The sequence below is a fragment of the Equus caballus genome, chromosome 12 (assembly GCF_041296265.1).
Source record: "Equus caballus isolate H_3958 breed thoroughbred chromosome 12, TB-T2T, whole genome shotgun sequence".
Lineage (NCBI taxonomy): Eukaryota > Metazoa > Chordata > Mammalia > Perissodactyla > Equidae > Equus > Equus caballus.
This window is the reverse complement of record NC_091695.1, coordinates 17,310,844-17,333,710: the sequence shown is the minus strand read 5'-3', so window position 1 is coordinate 17,333,710 and position 22,867 is coordinate 17,310,844. Positions and strand designations below refer to the sequence as shown.

Genomic DNA, 22,867 nt, shown 5'->3' with positions numbered 1-22,867 from the left:
AAGAATAGTAAAATATGCCAGGCATTGCATAAATATTGTGAAGATATGAGTGGAAAGAAAATAGAGTAAGAGAAAAGACATTTAGATTAACCAGCAATGTTTTCTTGGAAGAGTTATGTAGTAACATGTGTAGTGATGACACAGTGTAAAAGAACCAGGGTAGATGTGCCGTTTCAGAGGTGTAAACATATTATATTAGAAAATATAAATGAATTGTTTTCGTACAATAAAAATTTAAAATACTGTTGTGAATGAAGTTGTATTGCAGTGAAAAAAAGATGTGGTTATATAGCTCATCGACATATTATACAAATCCAGGCTAATGAGTTTTAATTTGATTCATTCAGTATAAAATGCCTTCCCAAACCCCGCCAGTATTGCATTCCAGGCTAAGTAAGAGTAAATAAAATTTAAGCATAATTGTGGTTATAAGGATCAATCCCAAACTCTACACACCCCTGTACTTTTTTCTCAGCCATTTATCCTTTTTGGGTTTTTGTTATTCCAGCGTATTTACACCCACACTGCCAGAAATCTTAGTTGTGGAAGACACAGCTGTCTCCTTCAAAGGATGCATGGTACAATTTTTCTTTGGCTGTGCATTTGTGATTACAGAAATGTTCATGTTAGCAGTGATGGCCTGTGACTGGTTTGTGGCTCTTACTAATCCTCTTTTCTACACAGTCGCTATGTCTCATAAACTCTGTACCCTCCTAGCAGCTGGAACCTACATATGATTTGAATATATTCCCTGACAATCACATACTCTGTTTTGGAACTATCCTTTTGTGGTTCTAATACCATAAATCACTTTGGCTGTGAGTATTCTGCCGTTATCTCTTTATCCTGTTCTGACAGCTATTTCAGTCAGTTGATATGTTTAGTCATTTCTGTATTCAGTGAGGCTTGTAGCCCCTGATTATCCTCTCCTCCTATCTTGTCATGATTGTCACAATCATCCAGTCTACTAATGGACTCCAAAAATCCTTCTCCACCTGTGCTCCCCACCTGACTGCCATCACCATTTTCCATGGGATCATCCTTCTTGTCTACTGCGTGCCCACCTCCAGGAGCTCATGGCTCCTGATCAAAGTGGCCGCTGTATTTTTTACAGTTGTGATCTCCCTGCTGAACCCCATTATCTACAGCCTTAGGAACAAAGATTTGAAAGAGGCTGTCAGGGGTTTAATCAACTCCAAACTACTTTCTCAACCAATATAATTCAAATAAATATATGTATTTTGTAGTACTTACATCCAATAATTTTTCACATATATTGTTGATGCTAGTTTACCTTTATTTTAAGTACATATGTGATTATGTTTTAAATCAATTAAATGTTTCACTTTCCCTGTTTTTTGGTGGTCGGGACACTCTGACTTACTACAGAAATAATTCATTCTGATGCACTTCATCTCACCTGGGTTCAAGGAAGAAATATATTTCAACATCTCCCAGTTAGACATTACGGAAGTCAGAATGACGAAGAAGGGATGTATATTTAGAGACTCATTACTTATGTCATAGTTTCAGTTCTCCTTTATAAAAGTGCTGCAAAGACACAGATGATAACTGTCTTTACTGGATCCGCACTCAGGTTCTCACAACCAATTCTTTTGACTCAGAAAGTTCTATAAAACAGAACTTTTTCTTCCCCTTAAAACTTCACTTCATTCGAAGTAAAATGAGGATCTGTGAGTTTGCATTGTGAGAAATATTATCTGAGTTTGAGTGAGCAGATGCTGAAAATATTAACCACTCTCTATATGTATCACTCATCTTTTGAACATCAATGTGATATTTTATAGTTCAATAAAAGTTACTGGAAATAATACTGAATACTAAAGAAAAGTTCAATTTATTTCTAACAAAACTTATATCCATTACTTATTGATAAAAAGACTGAGAGTAATAAAGTATACTTTTGAATCATCCAGTCTCAATGATAAACTTTTGCCCCCTATCAATTTTCTTTATATCAGTAAATGCCATCCATATCTACTCAGTTGCTTAAATAAGCAAAGGAGAAGGCATTATTTATTTTGATTTATTATTCTGCAGCCTCTCTCAAATATGTCAGTCAGTTATGTTATTTCTGGCTCTAAAATGAAACACCGTCTTCATGTCTCTGCTTCCTGTGTCCCATTGTCATTGTGGGTTTTTAGCAGTTAGTATCAAATTAATATATTTCTCATATTTTTTTAACCTTATATAAGGCATGAATCTCAGATCATCCATAGTGATATTTTAAAACTATAGAATCAATGTATTTTACTCCCCAACCTAGTATTGTGCAATAGTTTTTATTACATTTATGATTATACTCTAACTCTTTGCAAAATCTAGCATCTGCTTAATTCTCTGACTTGTTCATTTTAAATTTAAAACATACCAAAACATATTTTTTAAACAAACATCCATGTAACTCTCAAGTAGATCAATACATAGGACAATCACTGGCCCTTTCCTCCTACTCTCAGCAAGAGTCAAAAGGATGATTTTTATCAAAATGATGCAATTACTTGTCTATATAGATTCAATATCTAACTATGCCTCTCAAAAAATATAAATTCGTATTCCTTTTTTGCAACTTTATTTAAAGGAATTCATGCATTATTTATCTCAAATAGCTGACTTATATAGATGAATATTACATTTTACAAAGTATTCATGTTACATATATTTATACCTTATTCCATTTGTTTCTATTACATATTTTATATGATAAATATTTCAGAATTTTTCTTTATTCCAGTCTACTATGATGGACATTTGGGAAATTTCAATTTGGGGGCATGTGTACCATTACACTGCACATAAGTATTTATTTGATTGAGATTTATACCCAGAAGTATTATGCATTTATTTGGTTCTTAATTTTTCAAAGTGATTTTTATCAATTTAGACTCCTAAAAGCAATGTTTGAAAGCTCTAAAGTTATAATTCACCTCTTTGCCAGTGTTCAGTATTATTAGATGTTATGGTTTTTACCCATTTATTTGATTTAGAATATTTCATTTGTAGTTTTAATTTGGATATTTATGATTATTGAAGTTAGGCACATTTCAATATGTTCATGTATTTTTTTTTTTTTTTTGAGGAGTACTAGTCTTGAGCTAACATCTGCCAATCCTCCTCTTTTCGCTGAGGAAGACTGGCCCTGAGCTAACATCCGTGCCCATCTTCCTCTACTTTATATGTGGGACGCCTACTACAGCATGGCGTGCCAAGCAGTGCCATGTCTGTACCCGGGATTCAAACTGGCAAACCCGGGGCGCTGAAGCATGAATGTGCACACTTAACTGCTGCGCCACTGGGTCAGCCCTTTTCTTTTTCTTTTTAAAGTGGATTCTTAGGGCATTTACCAATCTTCATTTAAGTTATTATGTGATAGTTCTAATTTATTCAAAAATTTATTTTATATTATGAATATTATCTCCTTGGCCGTTACGTATCTTGAAAGCTTTTTTGCATTTTGGCTTTACTTTTCACTCAATGTCCTCAAATAAAGAGCAAGCTTGAATTTTAACTTAGTCAACTGCATTACTTTTGTAATGTTTTTGTAATTGTTGAAGATATTTATCTACCCTTGAGGTCAAGAAGGCATTTGTCTATATAATATTCAAGAGTGTCTGTTCTTCTTCATATTTTGCTGTATGAGTCACCTAAAATTCGTTTTTTGTGGATGATATGAGGTTTGGGTCTTTGACAGATTGTTTACTTTTTCAGCATTATTCGTTCTCTCTTTATCTTTGTCATGCTTCTCTGTAGGCAGAAGGAGAACAATTCCCATGTGGCTTGCTTGGGACAATGCAAAGTGAACGAGTGTGTCATAAGTTATCTCATAGAAAAAGCTTGACATGTCCCTACATGGTTTGAATCTTCCTTCCTTGAGCTTATGCATCAAACTTGGAAAACAGCATACCGCAAAGCGAGAGTGTTCCTTCAGCCTGGTCCTGGAATGAGAAAACAAGGGAATTGAGTCAAACTTAACCAAACACAGCATCTCAGAGCTGTAATCAATCACCAACATTCATGATACTACTTCATTTCTAACCAGATGAATATATCATTGTCACATGCTGTTTACTGAAAAAAAAATCCCTTCCTGCCTTGTTGCCATTTAATACCAATCTTGTCATAAATGAAGTGTCCATATGTGTGCTTATCAGTATAATTATCAGCTGTTGTCACAATAACTCTTGAAAAACGCATCAAAAATCAATGGCTTAAAAGTACGATTATTTATTTTCAAAGATCAGGAGGTCATCTGAGGTGGTTCTGCCCTGGACTATGAGGCTAGGAATGTTTTGCTTCACACCACAGTTCCGTGAGTGTGGATTGCTCCGCATGTCTTTTATCATCTTTAGACTATTTGGATATTTGCATTATGGAAATGTCAGAAAAGCAGTAGACCAGGTGAAAATATTCAAGGTTTCTTAAAGCCTAAGTTAAGCACTGCCAATTTTTTTTCTGCTAACAGATCATTAAACATGTCACAGGACTGGATTCATAATCCAAAGGTGAAGAAATACACCCCATCAACAACAAAGTATGTAGAATTTATGGATGCAAGGAGATGGTGAATAAGTGAACCCAATTATTCAATCTACTTCAGGCAGCTTCTTATCTCTCTATTGTATTCTATTGAAGCATTTTCCATTACTACATATTCTTAATTATTATAGTTTGCAATAAATCTTGATATCCATTAGAGAAATTGTTTCATCTTTTACTTCTTCATGAGTGGATATTGATCGTCCTTGGCCCTTTACGTTTTCATACAAACTTCAGGATTTATTTTGTTCATTTACTACATACTTTTGAAGCCTGAGCCCCTCATGGGCTGTAAAAATTATTTTTATTCTTTAGATCCACACTATAAAGCATTCTTACCTGTAGCTATGCCTTCTCTGCTACATTAGACTATATTCCATCCACTTTATACATTTCCGAAATTATGGGAAAATCATATCAGTTGGTGTTTATTTTACCATTGTCTTTATTAGAGTGACTTTGTTATTTGATTTATTCCTTCATTATGATTACTCTTTTTGATCGAGTTTATGATGGAGGGGAGAGGTAACAAAGATACATAGATTTTAATATATTGAATAAAAAGTCCGCTCTTTCTTTACCACTTCATAGATGGATGGAGGATAGATAAATATACGTATATATCTATTTATTGATAAAAACATGTAAAATTTAAAAATGGACAAAATAAAAACCAAAATATTAACATTATTATCTTTGTTGTTGGCTTATCAATTATTTTTTATTTTTCACTGTAATATCTTCTCAGTATTGAAAAGGTAACATATAGAATGGGAGAAAACATTTGCAAACTATGTATCTGGTAAAAGATTAATATCCAATACATATGTAAGAAACTTATGCAACACAGTAGCAAAAAAAACCTAATAAGCCAATTAAAAAGTGGACTAAGGACTTCGTTTAGATATTTCTTTGGAGAAGATGTGCTAATGGCTAATAGGTATATGAAAAAATTGTGTGATGCCACACCAATCCTCAGGGGATTGCAAATCAAAATCACAACGAGATATCATCTCACAAGTGTCAGGATGGCTGCTATCAAAAAACAAAAGACCAGTGTTGTCTAGGATATGGAAAATTCAGAACCTTTGTGCATTGTCGCTGGGAATGCTAAGTGGTGCGGCTGCTATGGAAAACAGCACGGAGGTTCTTCACAAAATTAAAAATTGAACCAGTATATGATCCACTAATCCTGCTTTAGAATATTTATGCAAAAGAATTGAAATCAAGATTTCAAAAAGGTATTAGCATTCCAATGTTCCTTGCAGAACTATTCACAATAGTCAAGATGTGGAAACAACCTGAGTGTCCATGGATATATAAATGGATAAAGAAAATGTGGTATATACATACAATAGAATAAAGTTTAGCTTTAAAAAAGAAGGAAATTCTACAACATGTGACCACATTGATGAACCTTAACGACCTTATCCGAAGTGAAATAGGCCAGTCACAGAAAGGCAAACTTCATGACTCCACTTACATGAGATATCTAAGATAATCAAATACACACAATCAAAGAGTGAAATGATAGTGGCCAGGGGCTCGCAGAGGGAGAAATGGAGAATTACAAATCAATGGGCATAAAATTTCAGTTAAGCAGGATGAATAAGTTCTAGAGATCTGCTGTAAAAAATTGTGTCTGTAGTCAACAATACTGCATGGTACACTTAAAAATCTCTTAAGAGGCTAGGACTCATGTTAGTGTTCTTGCCACAATAAAGCAAAATTTTAAAAAGAAACATTAGTACATTATGATCACTAAAATCCAAACTTTATTTGTATTCCATGAGTTTTTTCCATTGCCCTTATTCTTTCCTGGGACCCTATCCAGGCTACCACGTTGTATTTAGTTGTCCTGTCTCCCCAGCCTCCTCCAGTATTTGACAATTTTTCGCTCTTCTCTTGACTTTGACAGTCCTAAGGTGTGCTGGCTAGTAAGCCTGTAGAATACTTCCAAATATGGGTTTACCTGATGATTTTCTCACATTAAACTGAGATTATGGATTGTGTGGGAAGAATAACACACAGGTCAGATCTTTCTCATCACATCGTACCACAGGAGGTAAATGATATCCACATTGTATCATTGGTGATGGTCATATTCGTCCTTTGCTTAAGGCAGCATTGGCCAAGCTTCTCCACTCTAAACTTCAATGTGGAATTTGAAAGGTAGTTGAGTTAATAACAGCTAATTCTGGATTGTCCCTTTTTTTCTCAGTTAAAACTCAAACCATTTACATTTTCTTTAATCAATTTGTATTATTTCAATAATTTAATATCTACAAGCAATTAATGGAATAGATGTGAAGACGTAATTATCCCTAATGATTTAGAAGAAAATGCATCTACCATAATGACGCAAGAGACAGTGTTTCTACTAACTGTATGATTCATGGCCCACCGAGGATTACTTCAGTTATAATTTTCTATAGTTTATAACTCCACTGTCATAGAGACATACATAAGTGGCAGAGTTTGTACTATGATTTCAGCTTTTTCTGTGTATTCTCTGAGATTTCCTATGTCTTGAAAGTACAATGCCATTTTACTGGCATACTCATTAAAATATACTGCCACTTTTGTTACGAACTTCAAGCCTGTTGCTATCTTACAGAATGTTTGATTACTGAGAAGAAAAATGCCTGAGGTTCATTAATGATCAAAAGATATCAAGATCTCTGGTTTCAGGTCAATTCATTTCTCTTTTGGTATCTTTCCCTTTAGGTGGAAAATATGGAGCTACAGCTCATGTAGATTATTCCAAAAATTATAAATGACTCTTCTTATGCTCAGATACTTATTTTTTGGTGAGGAAGATTGGCCCTGAGCTAACATCTGTTGCCAATCTTCTTCTTTTTGCTTGAGGAAGTTTGTCGCTGACCTAACATGTGTGCCAATCTTCCTCTATTTAGTATGTGAGATGCTGCCGCAGCCTTGCTTAATAAGTGACATTTAGGTCTCCACCCAGGATCCAAACCCACAAACCTTGGGCTGCTGAAGCAGAGTGCACAAACTTAACCACTATGCCACTGGGCTGGCCCCATGGTCAGAGACATTTTAATTGTCACTAACAGGGCAATGAAGTGTTTCTGATAATTAAATTTTGTATCACAGAAACTGGCAGCAGTGAGCAATAGTGAAGTCACAGAAAATTTATGGGATATAGGTTGATTTTTGAAATGTTATAGGCCTAGTTTCAATTTGAGTACAAACCTAATCCTAATCTATTGATTTTCACCAAAATTATTTGAAATTGCTAGAGTTCGAGGACCAAGTCTTTTCCTGAGTATCTTTTTGTTACTGACCTAGGAAGTTTGCCAATAAGCCAGAGCAGGAATAGTAATCTCTTTAATATGCCAGGATTTTCCTAATACATTCAAATGTTGAAGGAGACTTACTTATTAAAATAGACTGAACAATAATGGATATTTACAGTGTATCCGACAAGTCCCATTTGCTACTGGAAAAAAGATGCTGATGATAGATGCTTTATATCCGGGGTTGCTTGTAGCACATGTAAAAGTAGGTGATCATGGAGCTAAGTCTGGAGGCTGACACTTGCTCCAGACAAAGCTAAGAGGATGGGACAGATCATTCATCTAATTCCACTGCAGCCTCATGTCTATATCTTGGGGCCCTTCATTTTATTGTCTCACTGCTCTCACTTCCTTATCGTCTCCAAGTTTGCCTCCTCATAAGAGAGGGCTTACCTCTCAGAGGGGTTAAGAAAATGCGTTATTTTCATTGGATTGTAGAACATATTTTGTATCGAACTATTGTTGGTGAATATAAGACACTTCTCAAAAAAAATATATACAGTTTATATATTTAAATATATGCGTATAATTTTTAAAACATATATCAAAATAGATGACCTAAAAGCACATTAATAAATAGTTAATGAAAATATAATTAAATAACTTTAATAAAATAATAAATGTCATGCAAAATGTCAATAAAAGAGCCACAAAATTACCCCAGGAGGCAGTGTACCATTAATGGAGGTATTGATGGAGGCCATATAATCATTTCATGGATGAAATTATCTTCAATTCTCAAGCATCATGTGGAAGGCACAAACAGGATGCATTTTAAGATTTATTCCAACTCCTAAATTCTATGGGTATTTCATTCTGTATTATGTCTAGAAAATGTCAAACACATAAAAATAATTAATACTAAGATTTATGTGGCACCACTTGCAATACCAAGTGATCTCCTTGATCCTTAGTGTGATTCTTAGAACCGTAACAAGGTGCTCTGTGCTTCTGTTCTGCCTCTCTAAGTTTTGGGTTTTTTAATAATTTCTTTCACGCTCTAAATTTATATTTCAATTCTATATTAATAATACTAACAAGAGCTGAATTTTAAACAATAGGATTATTACTATACATTTTCTATAACAATGATTCTCGTAATTTAGCATGCATCAAAATCCAAAATCACCTCGAGGGGTGGTTAAATCACAAACTGTGGTCCCCATACTAGAGTTTTTGATTCAGGAAGTTGGTGATGTGGCTAGAGAATTTGCACCCCTAACAAATTGTCAGGTGTTCTTGCTGCTGGTTGGGAACTATACTTTGAGAATCACTGTTCTGTACAAACTTCACAGGCAAATAGGAAGCCTCTTTCTTCTGTTTCTTCCTGTATTCAGCTGTACTTTTAGGAATGACTTTTGATTCTTTACTCAACAGGAATCGTGATGTTATCCAAAGGAAATCAAAGTATCATACCTACTTTTATTCTCCTGGGCTTTTCAGAATATCCAGAACTCCAGATTCCACTCTTCCTGGTTTTCTTGTCTACCTATACAGTCACTGTCGTGGGGAATTTAGGCATGATAATAATCATCAAGATCAATCCAAAACTCCACATGATCATGTACTTTTTTCTTAGTCACTTGTCCTTTGTAGATTTCTGTTATTCTACCATAGTTACACCTAAACTGTTGGAGAACTTGATTGCAGAAGACAGAACCATCCCTTTCTCTGGTTGCATTCTACAATTTTGTTTTGCTTGCATATTTGCTGTAACAGAAACGTTCATGTTAGCAGCGATGGCCTATGATCGTTTTGTGGCAGTTTGTAACCCCTTACTCTATACCACTATTATGTCCCAGAAGCTTTGTGTGCTTCTGGTGGCTGGGTCTTACTCATGGTGTATAGTGTGTGCCCTGACACTCACATATTTTCTTCTTGCATTATCCTATTGTGAGTCTAGCATCATAAATAATTTTATCTGTGACTACTCTGTAATTGTTTCTGTCTCCTGCTCAGATCCCCATATCAGCCAGATGCTGTGTTTTATTATTGCCATATTTAATGAGGGGAGCAGTCTGATGATTATTCTGCTGTCCTATATACTCATTTTTATCACTGTTATGAGGATGCCTTCTGCAAGTGGGCGCCAGAAAACTTTCTCCACCTGTGCCTCCCATCTGACAGCCATCACCATCTTCCATGGAACCATTCTTTTCCTTTACTGTTTCCCTAATCCTAAAACTTCTTGGCTCGTAGTTAAAGTGGCTTCTGTGTTTTACACAGTGGTGATTCCTATGCTGAATCCTTTGATCTACAGCCTTAGGAACAAAGATGTGAAAGACACATTCAGAAAATTAGTGGTCACAAAATTGCTTTGTCACTCAATATAATATTGTTAGATTCATTATTTTATTTCTGAAAAATTTGATTTGCTATGCTACAGATTGTTCAACTCTTATAGTGCAATTGATAATTCCAACTATTTATTCAACAAGCTATTAGTTAATATATCTGTGGCAGCACATTTTATGAGTATGAATTTTTGCATTCATTAATTATTAGTGAAATAGCTCTAAACCATGTGCAAACCAAAATTTTAGAAAATAAAATTTGTGAACTATATTTTGTAATATTTATAAAATATTTTTCAATGCTTTATCATATAGTGTAATTATAGATGTGTGTTTCCTAAGTACAACTAATTCTCAGTTCATCAAGTATGTGCAGATCTAGAATAGTTCCTTTGAATTGTAATCAGGAAGCTCATACTTCAGAGATGGCTTTAATAAATGCTTAAGCTCACTGTATCTTGTACAGTAACCAATCGCTTGTTTTTCATCGTATGGAATGGCAGAAACTCACTTTTATTCATGAAAATTATAGCTTGCTGACTAGTAAGTAAAATTAAATATTGCTCTATGTTCCCTAAATTCATACTTTATTCCAAAAAAAAGTAATAAAGGCAGTAGGATATTAGAGTAATAGAGTCCCAAAAAGGGCTCAAGCATATGTGGTCATCTAAATTTCCATGATAATCCAATGCCAATATAGTTCAATGGAGAGATAATTTTCAGCAAATAGTGCTGAGATAATTGGATATCCATATGGATAAATGAGCCTTAACTTTTACCGCACATCATACACAACCATTAACTTGAATTAGAGGAACTGGATCATAGTCCTAAACACAAAAATCAAACTACAAAATTTTAGTACAAAACAGAACAATATTCTGGAGTTTGTGGCAGGAATTTTTTTAGATGAAACACAGAAAGGATGGACCATCCAAAAATTGATAAGGGCCTGCCCCTGTGGCCGAGTGGTTACAGTTCCATGTACTCCGCTTAGGCAGCCTGGGTTTGCTGGTTCAGATCCCAGTCATGGACCTACTCCACTTACCAGTCACGCTGTGGAGCTGTCCCACATACAGAAAAATAGAGGAAGATTGGCACAGATGCCAGCTCAGGGCTAATCTTCTTCAAGAAAATTATTTTTTAAATGATAAAAGAAACTTCATTAATGTTAAAAACTCATGGTAAAAGTTTCCTAATGGTGAAAGACACCATTAAGAAAATGAAAATGTAAGCCACAGACTGTTGGTAAATATTTGCAGTATATGAGTTTGACAGAAAATTTGTCTGTAGAACACATGAAAAACTGTTTATACTCATAACAAGAAGACAAACAATCTCCTTAAAGAATCAGTGAAATATTTTAGCACTTGACAAAACGAGATATACAAATCATCTATAAACACATAAAAAGATACTAAACATCATTAGTCATCAATGAAGTTCTTTTTAAAACCACAGTAAGACACCATTGCATACTAGCTAAATCACTAAAATGAATACGACTGAAATACCAAATACTGGTGAAAATGTGGAGCAAGCGGAATGCTCATACATTTCAGATGGTAGTAAAAGGTAAAATGACTTTGAAAACAGTTTAGCTATATTTTATGAAGTTGTACAAACATTTCCCATACAACTCAACAATTCCTTTCCTAGATGTTCACCCATGAGAAATGAAATCCAATATTTTAACTTAGGAGAAAATTGTTCTTCTGGCATATGCAGTAATATAGGAAAGAGCAAAGTGTAAGGAGAGTGATGCATGTGGGTATTTTTGTCCTTGTATGAGCTTTTTGGACTTTGTTCCTTTAAAAAGTGATTTTCCTAAGGGCTGGCCTGGTGGAGCAGTGGTTAAGTTCACACATTCTGCTTTGGCAGCCCGGGGTTCGCTGGTTTGGATCTTGGGTGCGGACGCGGCACCACTTGGCACGCCATACCGTGGGAGGTGTCCCACATATAAAGTGGAGGAAGATGGGCATGGATGTTAGCTCAGGGCCAGTCTTCCTCAAAAAAAACTGAAACAAACCAACAAACAAAAAAAAACAAAAAGTGATTTTCCTAGAAGAGGTGGATTCTCATCCATGAAGAGCTGTTTCCATAGACCTATCAAGGATAAATAGGAAATGGCAGAAGTGATATGGAAAGATCTTGTCTCTTAACATAGAGAAGTATTTATATATACACACAAGCTTATATAAACTTACACATAGCCAAATAAATTATGGTACAATATACACATACTTGTTAATGCATGCAGATATTCTCCTGCATTGTGACTGATGGCATTCTCATAATATTTATGTTACTAAGCCTTTGAGAATTGTAGTAATGAGGTATAATTGTCCTCTTATGTAATTGTCCCTTTGAGATTCAAGGTGAGAATTCAGTTTGTCCATAAAAAAATGGATTTCAAATTGCTGTTAATTCTGATAAAAACAGACCCTGTATATGTGAGTCATTGTCTGGTCAGGAAAAGAAAACAGCTATTCTTGGTTTTTAAAAGAGAGAAATTAGAACGGTGACTTGTCTTAAATGTACTGGAAGGATTGCTGGGATAAAAAGGAGGAAATAGATCTTCCAGAGATTAGTAAAGAAGCCATTAAAATCAGCAGGCTAGAGGAAAACGTTTTCTCATGACTCAGCCATCCTATGGTCTTCTGTGGTCCTTGACTTGGCTGGGGTTTTGATTGAGACCTGACAGATGTGTGTCTCCCTCAGATCTGAAAGGTTGTTAATGATTGAGCTCTACCCTCTGAAGTTTGAGTTTAACGCACTCTCCTGCTACCCCATGCAGCTTAATAGCTAGACGAATATCGTGAGGGAGAGATGGTCAAGCTTTTTCGGAAGGTCTTGATTCTCTATTTAGATTTTTTTTTCCTAAGCACCATGACATTTCTGTAGGACATTTGATTCTGCCTTTCTGGTTCAGATTCCCAACCCCCCATGCTTCCTAGAATAAAGCAAATGCCCTGGTGGAAAAACTGGTCATGTCTTTTTGGTTTCTTTAGTTTTCAATTTATCAATAAATTCTTGTGTGTCCACAAAGCACTGCTGGATTCTTTGTTTTCTCAGTAATGTCCCTCTGCAAGTGCCAAACCTGAAACTCAGCCTGTTCCCAGAATCAGAAAATGTGTACAGTGAAGGAAACAGCTGGTGACTGCCAGCTCACCAAGGAAGGCCTCTTTCCACTCTGAAATTTTAATAATCTAGTCCTAATTGCTTCTATTTCTCTCTGTAAAAAATAATTTTTGCAATTAATTTTTTAAACAAAGTTATTTCATGGAATTGTTGGTCTGCAGTGATCTTCCCTAACCTACCTGAAGCAGAAGACCATGACAGACTCTCCAATGAACAATGGAAGGTAGAAGACAACGAGTGAAGGAAATAACTGTAGAACTATGATCCTGTGCCTAAGAATTATTCTTTAAAGATATAGAGGGAACAAAGTATTTTCAGACAAAAAAAGTGAAAGGAATATCTTCAGTGCATTTACAGTAAAAAAAAATCTTAAGAAGACTTCGTCATGCAGAAGGAAACCAGACGGATCTTGGAGAATGACTGTAGACTATGGAAAACTCAACCAAATAGTAGCCCTTGAACAGATGCATGTGGCTTATGGAATATAGTATTCTATCATTTATTTGGCAACTGTATTATTTTACTTTGCTTTTTAATTAAAAAAATAATAAACAATTCACATTCCCATGGGATGGATAAAAGTATTTCTTTAAAGTTTTGCTTAGGGCCATGTTAACTCTACAGCTGTCTGTCATGATATAGTTTGAAGAAATCTCTACCACCTGAACAAGCCACAGAACAGCACACCAGTACATTACATTGATAGCATCATGCTAACCAACAAGATAAACAAGAGGGGGCTAAAATGCTGAAGGCTTTAGTAAGAAACAAAGGAAAGATGAGATTCAGGGAACTGCCACTTGGATGATGTGTTTAGTCTTACAGTAATCAGAAACATTCCAGGGTACCCTCCCCAAAATAAAAGACAAGTTATTGCATCTTCTGTCCCCTACCAGAAGTGAGAAAGCACAGCTCTTAGAAGACGTCTTTGAAGATTTTAGAGGCAACACATTCCTCTAAATACTGCTCTGACTCTTACACTGAGCTTGATAAACAATCCTGAAGGTAATTGATTACCACTTCCTGGTGTATATAATGTTGTATAATCTCCTCCCTTTGTGTGCAGGTGAGGCCTGTGACTTGCTTCTAAGTAATACAATACGTCAAAGGTAATGGGATGTCACCCCCTTGGTTAAGTGATGTTATATAGCAAGATGAAGAATTGTGCATTGGTAATTAAATTCCAAAATCTGTTCATTTTTAGTTAATCAAATGGGAGTTTATCCTGGGTGGGCTTGGTTTAACTGGTGAAAGCCACTAAAAGAAAGACAGGGTCCTCCCTGAAGTTTTTTCCCTGTTGAGCTTCTTATCAAAGCACAACTCTGACTGACACCTGAATTGCAACCTGATGACACACTGGAGAGTCCAGAAACCTAGTAAAGTGGTGCCTGGACTGCTGCCTTGTAGAAACTGTGATATAAAAATGTGTATTTGTTTAAGCCACTCAGTAGGTGGTAATTTATTATGGAGCATAGAAAACTCATATAGCAGGTGACACAGAAGGTTGCTAGCTTTGAGTGACTCTGGGTCAGAAATTGGCTCCAGAGCTGGTCCAGGGTGCAGAGGTCAGTGATAGGAAGCAGATGCAGTGTGAAACTCATGCCACTCACAGTGTAGTAATACAGATCCATCAGTTTCTGGAGCAAAGCCATCTAATCTACAAAAAATAATTTTGTGCCTTGTGATAATTAGCCACTGTTGTGCTAAGGGTTTCTGCTAGAGACTGGAAAGGGTTAATCATGTTGTCTGGGGCCAGGGAATGCATAAGTGGATCTAATTGGGTGATATCTGGGCATGGTGGGACGAATAGGTTGGTTGACACCCAGTGGTTTTAGAGAGTTAAATGTGCTTCTAAAATACATTTGTCGTTTTTAAGATGGTATAGATTAATTCTGTTAATATAAGCTTGGAAAAGTAGACTACCCATATTTGGAATAAATGCAAATTAGTTCCAAGGAAGCGAATCAATGTTTCCAAGGAAAATAGTGATCATTTTATGTTAAATGAAAAAGACAGAATCCAAGTTATGTTGTTTGTACATTTCAGGACACATATATTATGCAAAGAAAAAGGCAGACAAATGAAACAGCAAATATTAACAGTGGTTCTCTCTGAATGGTTGTATTTTAGCTGATTCATCTTTACCTTTGCTGTTTACTGTAATCACCATGCTTTCTAAGTCAATTTGTATATTGCCTACAATTAATATTTTAGAAGAAATTCTTGAGGTGGCCTTGATGAAGTATTGTCTCCAGCAATTTAGAAGAAATTACCTTCTTGTAAAATCCAAGATAGGAGTGCATTCAATCTAATTTCTAAGTTTGTGATATAAAAAGAAATAGTTCAGCAAAGATTCTCCAGGGTCTAAATCCCTGAGGTCATGGAGGCATACATAAACCCAACAGTTTGCTCCTAGGAGTCAGATTTAGCTTCCAAATCTCTCTGTCTCTCTCTCTACCTCTCTGCCTTTTTCTGAGTTTTTTCTGGATTTTAAGAAATATATTCACATCACATTAAATACAATTTATTGTAGACTCCTGCTATATTTACAAACTTCTTAATATTTTCAATAACGTTTGAATTCTGAGTGGGAAGCTCCTCGGTGACTATTAACACGAGGAACAGGATCTTCAGGTGAGTTGCTTTCAGGTTGGGCGACCCGTCTTGTGTTATCTTGCACTTACATGGGGGACATTGAAGTCCTGCAACTTTTGAGGCAGGGAAGACTGTTAGTCTAAATGCCATAACGTCTCCTGAGTCCATCTTCCTAAAGTCTCATATCAATGAGTTTTGATCTCTTCCCCCTTCCCTGTGGTATCATCCTGATTTTTGCTTTGAGGATATTCACCACGTGCCTAGCATAGCACAGTCACACTGAAAGTTTTTAAAGGAACAGTGTTAAATCTGAGAATGTCCTTAACATCTCAAAATCTTGTAGAAAGGAGATAAAATAGTATGTGTAAAGTAATGGTGAACATAATAGATCATGAAATTTTGATTTCCTGAGTAATGTCTGTAGGTATACCAAGAAAGTGGAAAATATTGCTGGAGTGAAAAGAGAAAGTTTCTTCACAATAGTGATTTTCATTTAAAGCTTTAGATATTGTAACTGCTGCATCAGTATACTAGAAAAGGAGGATGCTCCTGATAAAAGAAGAGAAAAATCAAATAAGCCAAGGAATAAATGAGCAAGTGTTGTTCATTATAAGCTGAGAATATGGGCATGATTGAAGAAGCTTGAGCACTAGGGAACAGCTAGTGTGAGGGTTTAGGTAAAACTTAGCAGAGACATTTAGAATTAGCTGATATGCAGAAGTCAAAGTTTTCAGAACCAATGACTGTCGTAATAACCACAGAAATCAAGAGAAGAAGCTGATGTTCTCACTGTGCAAGCTAGCAGCACTGCAGGGAAGGTGGCTGTTCCTCAGCTACCGTAATCCACCTGAGTGTGATTGCAGCTTGCTAAATATCCCACAGGCACCAACCTGAGATGAGAAAAGGAGGACAAGAGAGTCATATAATAATGAGAAAGCAAGGGGAAAAAAGACAATTTATTGAAGGACAGTAAGGGGTGAATTAAGACAAACAGGGCCAGGAGGAGATCCAGGAAAGAGCTGAGATACCCTTTAATGTCCCAGACTGTACCCACCTCTTCATTACTGCCCACTTTGGCCTTTGATCTATTTCTTAGATTTTTTTTTCAGATTTTTAAAATTTTTTTCCTTTTTCTCCCAAAGCCCCCAGTACATAGTTGTATATTCTTAGCTGTGGGTCCTTCTAGTTGTGGCATGTGGGACGTTGCCTCAGCGTGGTTTGATGAGCAGTGCCATGTCTACGCCCAGGATTCGAACTGATGAAACACTGGGCCGCCTGCAGTGGAGCGTGCGAACTTAACCACTCGGCCATGGGGTCGGCCCCTATTTCTTAGATATTTAAAATAATATAAGGGTTTAAAAATAATACCAATTATTCATAGCACTAAGAATTAAAAAGGGTGAGGGTGGAGAAAACTACATTTCCCAGACTCTACAATTGTCAGACTCTACGCTAAGTATATTAACATCGTTTCCTATTTTAAAACTTACACACCAATGAAATATGTATTATCATGTCATTATTGCTGATAAAAATGTTGAGACTCAGAAAATACAATTAATTCACCAAAGATAACACAGTAAATGACAAAGCCTGGAATTGAATTTAAATCTATGGTTCCAAGCCATGCTTCTTTCATTATCCTGGTCTGTCATTAGCTCTTTGTCACTTTCCTGCCCGTTCTCTTTTCTACATGTAGGAAATACATTTTCGTGTGTGTCAAAAACAGCATTTAGCTGTGAAGGAGATAATAGTTTCTCTCTACATTAACTTGATCAGACAAAACTAAAATGGTGTCTTCATCTATGGGAGAAGTTCTTATAGCATTTTAATAACCTGAACGTTTCAGAAAGGTGCTTGTTATTGATACATGTTATTATTATAAACTTATCTTTTAAAACATTATTAAATGATTAAAGATACATCTGTGGTTATGAACTGCTATAGAATACAGATGCCTTTGTTTTCTCAAAGTAACATCTATAAATGTAACAAAGATTTCATGACTCAAAATAAGATAATCACATACGTAGCTTTAATCAAAACCAATGTTTACATCACCAGAAATTTGGAGGGTGACTATGTAACCATTGACGTTTAGCACATTATCTAGCAAGAATATAGAAAACATGTTAGAAAATATGGAAGGCTGTAGAAAATATAGAAGGATTGAGCAAACCACATTATAAGTTGCTCTCCATATCAGATATTTTTAGTATTTAGTGTTATAATATGCCTAGTAAAGCTAACAGATTAAAATGTAATAATAGAAAGTTAAAAGATAATAATCAAGGAATCTAGATGAGTATATTGAGAGCATCAGTGACACTAAGTGAGATAACACTTTAGTAGGAAAGAAAACACAGGAGAGAGGGAATAGCATGTCATAAATGCAACTTGCTCATTTCATCAGGTCACTACAGTGTTTTCAGAACCTCAGGGCAATTACTGTAGCATCAGCGTAAATCAATGGAAAGCCTGAAGATATACAGGGCTATATTTCCTTCAATGTCCATATATTTTTTCAAAACTTGAAAATTCTTTTCGTGACTCATAAATGCTGCCTTTCCTATGATCCTCAATTTGAATATCATAACTCTAGAAGTATGATCACTTCTAATGCTTTACTACTCCTGATCCTTCCTTTATAAATTTTAGTGCTTAAATTATATTCATTGTTATATTAGCGCTATTTCAAAAAAAACACAGGTCCTCAGAACAATGGAACTGTGAAAGACAGATGTTTTTCTACAACAATGTAGAATACTTTTCTGTTTAATCATAAACTTAGTTCAAATTCTGGCACTTAGATCGACTTCAAAACCCAACTCATCACTAACAAGCTGTGTAACCTCTAACAAGTTCCTTAACTTACATATGCCTCAGTTTCCTTATGTAAAATATGGGGCTACCTGTTTTACAATTCATAGTGGTATTTGAAGATTGAAATTAATATATTTGAATCTTTTAGCACAATGCCTGCCACATGGTAAATGTTATAAAAATTTACTATCATCATTAATATTTTTATTATCATTATTTCAGATATTCTTCAACAACAATCATGTTGTTAGCTGAAGGAAATCAGAGTACTGGAGCCACGTTAACCCTCTTGGGCTTCTCAGAATATCCAGACGTTCAGGTGCCCTGTTTCTGGCATTCTTGACCACCTACACAGTCACTTTGGTGGGGAACCTCAGCATGATCATGATCATCAGGATCAGTCCTAAACTCAACATCCCCATATATTTTTTTCTCAGTCACTTGTCCTTTGTTGATTTCTGTTATTCCATTATAATTACACTCAAACTGTTAGAGAAGTTGGCTGTGGAAGACAGAACCATTTCTTTCATAGGATGCATCATGCAATTCTTCTTGGCTTGTATATCTGCAGTGGCAGAAACATTCATCTTGGCAGTGATGGCCTGTGACCACTTTGTGTCCATCTGTAATCCTCTGCTTTATACAGTGGCCATGTCACAGAGGCTCTGTGCCCTCCTGGTGGCTGGGTCATAACTCTGGGGTATGGCTGGCCCCTTGGTACTCCTTTGCTATGCTCTTCGGTTAAACTTTTCTGGACATAACATAATCAACCACTTTTTCTGTGAATATACTGCTCTCATTGCTGTCTCAATCTCCAATATACAAATTCCCCACCTACTGCTCTTTGGTTTTACCACCTTCAATGAGGTGAGTATACTATGCGTCATCCTTGCTAGGTACGTATTTATTTTTGAGACTGTACTTAACATCTGTTCTGCTAGCGGGCGTTGTGAGCCTTCTCCACCTGTGTCTCCTACCTTATCGCCGTCACCATCTTTCACAGGACCATCGTTTCCTTCTACTCTGTGCCCAACTCCAAAAACTCTTGGCAAATTGTCAAAGTGGCCTCTGTATTTTACACAATGGTCAACCTCATGTTGAACGCTCCGATCTATAGCTTGAGGAATAAAGATGCGAAGGATGCCTTCCAGAAATTAATTGACACAAAAGTCCTGTTTTCTGAACCAATCTCAAAAGATGTTTTTAATCTTAAAAGCAGTGGAAACAGAGTCTTCTAAAACCTACAGCACATATTCGCATGAGGTATTTTTGGTGACTGATGTCACCATATTTTGAATCGGTAAACTGAATTCCCTTGAAGTTATTTGTGTTGTATGTCACTGAAGCATTGTGTATTTTTTGGGAGATACAGATGGATATGCTATGTGATAAAAGGGGGGATGATACTCTTCTGATACTTTCATTCCTTGGGTTCTGCAAATTCTATGAATCCACAATCTTGGGCTTTCTAACAATCAGCTTATGCTGAGAAGTATATTGGGCAAGAACAGTTACATCTATTGCGTAGATGATGACACAGAGATTCAAGAAACTAGCCTAGAATTGACTGAAATGATTAAATTAAGACAGGAACTCAACTCTGTTAACTCTAAATCTAGTGTCCTTTCACTCTAGTACCTTGGAGACTATTAAAGTCATCAAGTGAAAAGTTGGTGGGAAATGTTTAAAGGAAGTAATCAACCTGACACTGCCTGAATCCACAGATCAGACTTAGCAGCACTAAAAGTGGACAACTAGTTAACACGTATGACACAATTTGATGCAACTGGCAATAGTCACAACCACCTATGAAGAATTCTTGCCTAAAGGAAACTAAAAGAGTGCATCTAAACTAATAAAGCTTCTTGATGTACCAGTTTAAAGGAATTGGTGCAGGAACAAGTCAAATGATAACAAATAAAGCAATAAGAAAAATACAGATGGTCCAGTTTTTCCAAAAAATTACCTGAACGCACATACATGTACATGAACACACACTCAAAACTGTTACACACTACACAGAACATAATGCTACAGAATACATGGAACTGTTACATAATAAAAAAATTTTAGTTATAACAACCAAATTTGTTTGATTCTTGATTCAAACTAACTGTACAAATATATCTTTGAGACAACTGGGGAAATTTAAAGTGAGTTTGGTATTAAATTATATAACAATATGTTATTTTGTTAGATGCAATTTTGGCATGAGTGTTTATTCTAATGCTTATTTTATCGATGGTTACATTTTTTATAAACTCCTGTTAATGACTTAGTACTGTTAGCAAGTGGATGGGAAGTCAGGGACTCACTGTCCCTAAAATGTCTTTACTTTTCAGGACAAAGAACACTACACATAGTCTTGCTTTCCAGGCTGCACACAGGACTTTTGGCCAAAAATGCATTTGGGACAGGAAAGAGAAGCAGTGTAGCAATGTAGTTCTTATAGTTGATTGTCTTGACGCTTGTAACATTGGTGGAAGTACTTTTTATTTCCTTGAATGTCTTTAAAAGACAAAGTTTTAAAACTACATTGATAAACCTCTTTTGGTTTTATCATCCCAGATTATTTCAGTAGAGCTGAAATTATTTAAGGACAATTTCTTAAAGAAAATGTACCACAAAAGTATTCAACTAGTGCCATCTCATATTTTGTTGTTGTTCTAAAAAGTACCAACACAGTGGCACAAATACAGCTTTAAAGGACCACCAATTGATATACCCAGATAAGCTTCCTTTTTTCTTTCTGCCATAAATAATATCATGCTGAAATATCCAAGTTACATTTGTTGCAAAAGGGGTTTAGAAAACATAGGACACTACTGCAAACTGCAGAATTATTGAGATGCATGAAAAAAGCTGACTGTCGATTTGAAAATCAATTGTATTTGCTATTCCCTTTGTCTCAAATTCAACGCTCTTCCCTCAGTTATTTGCATAATTTGCTTTCTCACTTGGAAATGGTCCACACTCAAATACCACCTCACTATAGTCTTGTCTGACCTCCCTATTTAAAATGAAACCTTCAATTATAAATTCTTTTGCATTTATAATTACTGGAAAATCATTGCATATTTATTTTTTATTCCCCATTAAATTAAATTTGTTGAAAAATGGACATTCTTGCTCTTCTTCTCCAATACCTAAGATAGCACCTAGCTTAGGGTAAACCTCTAATAAATATTTATTGAAAGAATGAATGAATGAATGAGTAATTACATATCCTCATTATGTACTCAACCTTATTTCCCTGGTTTCTGACTAGAGATAGAAAATTCAGCAGAGTGGACACTTGTTTTGGTTTGTCTTATTTTGACCGCCAAGTTTCAATAATCACTTCTAAAACATCCTTATTGTTCTTTGTGAACTATCTCCTGTCTGATCTTAAATTCCTCATAGTTCTGGAAAGTTTGGCTCTATTCCAAGTTCCTTGGAAGGTCATGTTTATTATTCAGTAAGATTCTTGGTACACTTACTTTATGTTAATCAATTGATGTAGGAGTTTAGAATATATAAGTGAACACATTCTCTGCATTTCTTTTTCTCTGGAACTTTTATTCTAGCAGGGAGAAACAAACAATATATAATAACTGCAATAAATAAAGATTAAAAATATATTTGAAGCTTGTTAAGTACTTTAAATATTAAATTGGATAGTGGAGTAGCCCCTGCAGTATAATAGTATGTTCACGGAAGTTTCCACTGAAAGGTCCATTTGAACAAAAACTTAAGGGAAAGCATTCCAAGGTAGGGGGAAAAAAACTGGCAGAAAAGACCATAAGTAAGGAATGTACAATATTTTCTACAAACAGAAGGCAAGGAACAGAAGGAAAGAGGTCAGACTAGCTGGGGCAAGAGTAATAGAACAGAACAAAGATTTAAAAGGGACTGGATAATTTTCCCAACTTAATATTAAATTTGTAAATATTTCTGTTTTAACTCTGAAGGCATCAAGATGACCTAGAAGATCTCCAATATGGTGAGAGTGGATGATTTGGAGGCAGACAGTTATGCTTGGCATATAGTAGTCACTCAATTAATACTTGATAATGATGACTTTTATAATTACATAATTTTGGTAGTTGTACAAGGTATGGGACTAATTAGAGGCCTGGGGGAAGTGACCTTATAAAT

General features: G+C 35.6%; 2 protein-coding genes and 2 pseudogenes across 4 annotated transcripts in view; 3 read left to right on the top strand and 1 right to left on the bottom strand.

Moving 5' to 3' along the window:
• The first annotated feature begins 413 nt into the window (after positions 1 to 413).
• LOC138916626 (olfactory receptor 1165-like) lies at positions 414 to 1,243 on the top strand (annotated as a pseudogene).
• Positions 1,244 to 1,835: 592 nt separating this feature from the next.
• The window catches only part of OR5W1G (olfactory receptor family 5 subfamily W member 1G), a 180,376-nt gene continuing 159,344 nt past the window's right edge, over positions 1,836 to 22,867 (bottom strand). For 2 of the 3 annotated variants that reach the window (XR_011423917.1, XM_070229581.1), the window contains one exon: positions 1,836 to 3,956. The gene's annotated coding sequence lies outside the window, so the exon portion shown is untranslated. The remainder of the gene's footprint in view (positions 3,957 to 22,867) is intronic. The other variant, XM_070229587.1, reaches the window with a different exon arrangement.
• OR5D13 (olfactory receptor family 5 subfamily D member 13) lies at positions 9,263 to 10,210 on the top strand. The gene is given in 1 exon segment (NM_001391193.1): positions 9,263 to 10,210. A coding segment is annotated over 1 exon segment (948 nt).
• OR5D134P (olfactory receptor family 5 subfamily D member 134, pseudogene) lies at positions 18,972 to 19,920 on the top strand (annotated as a pseudogene).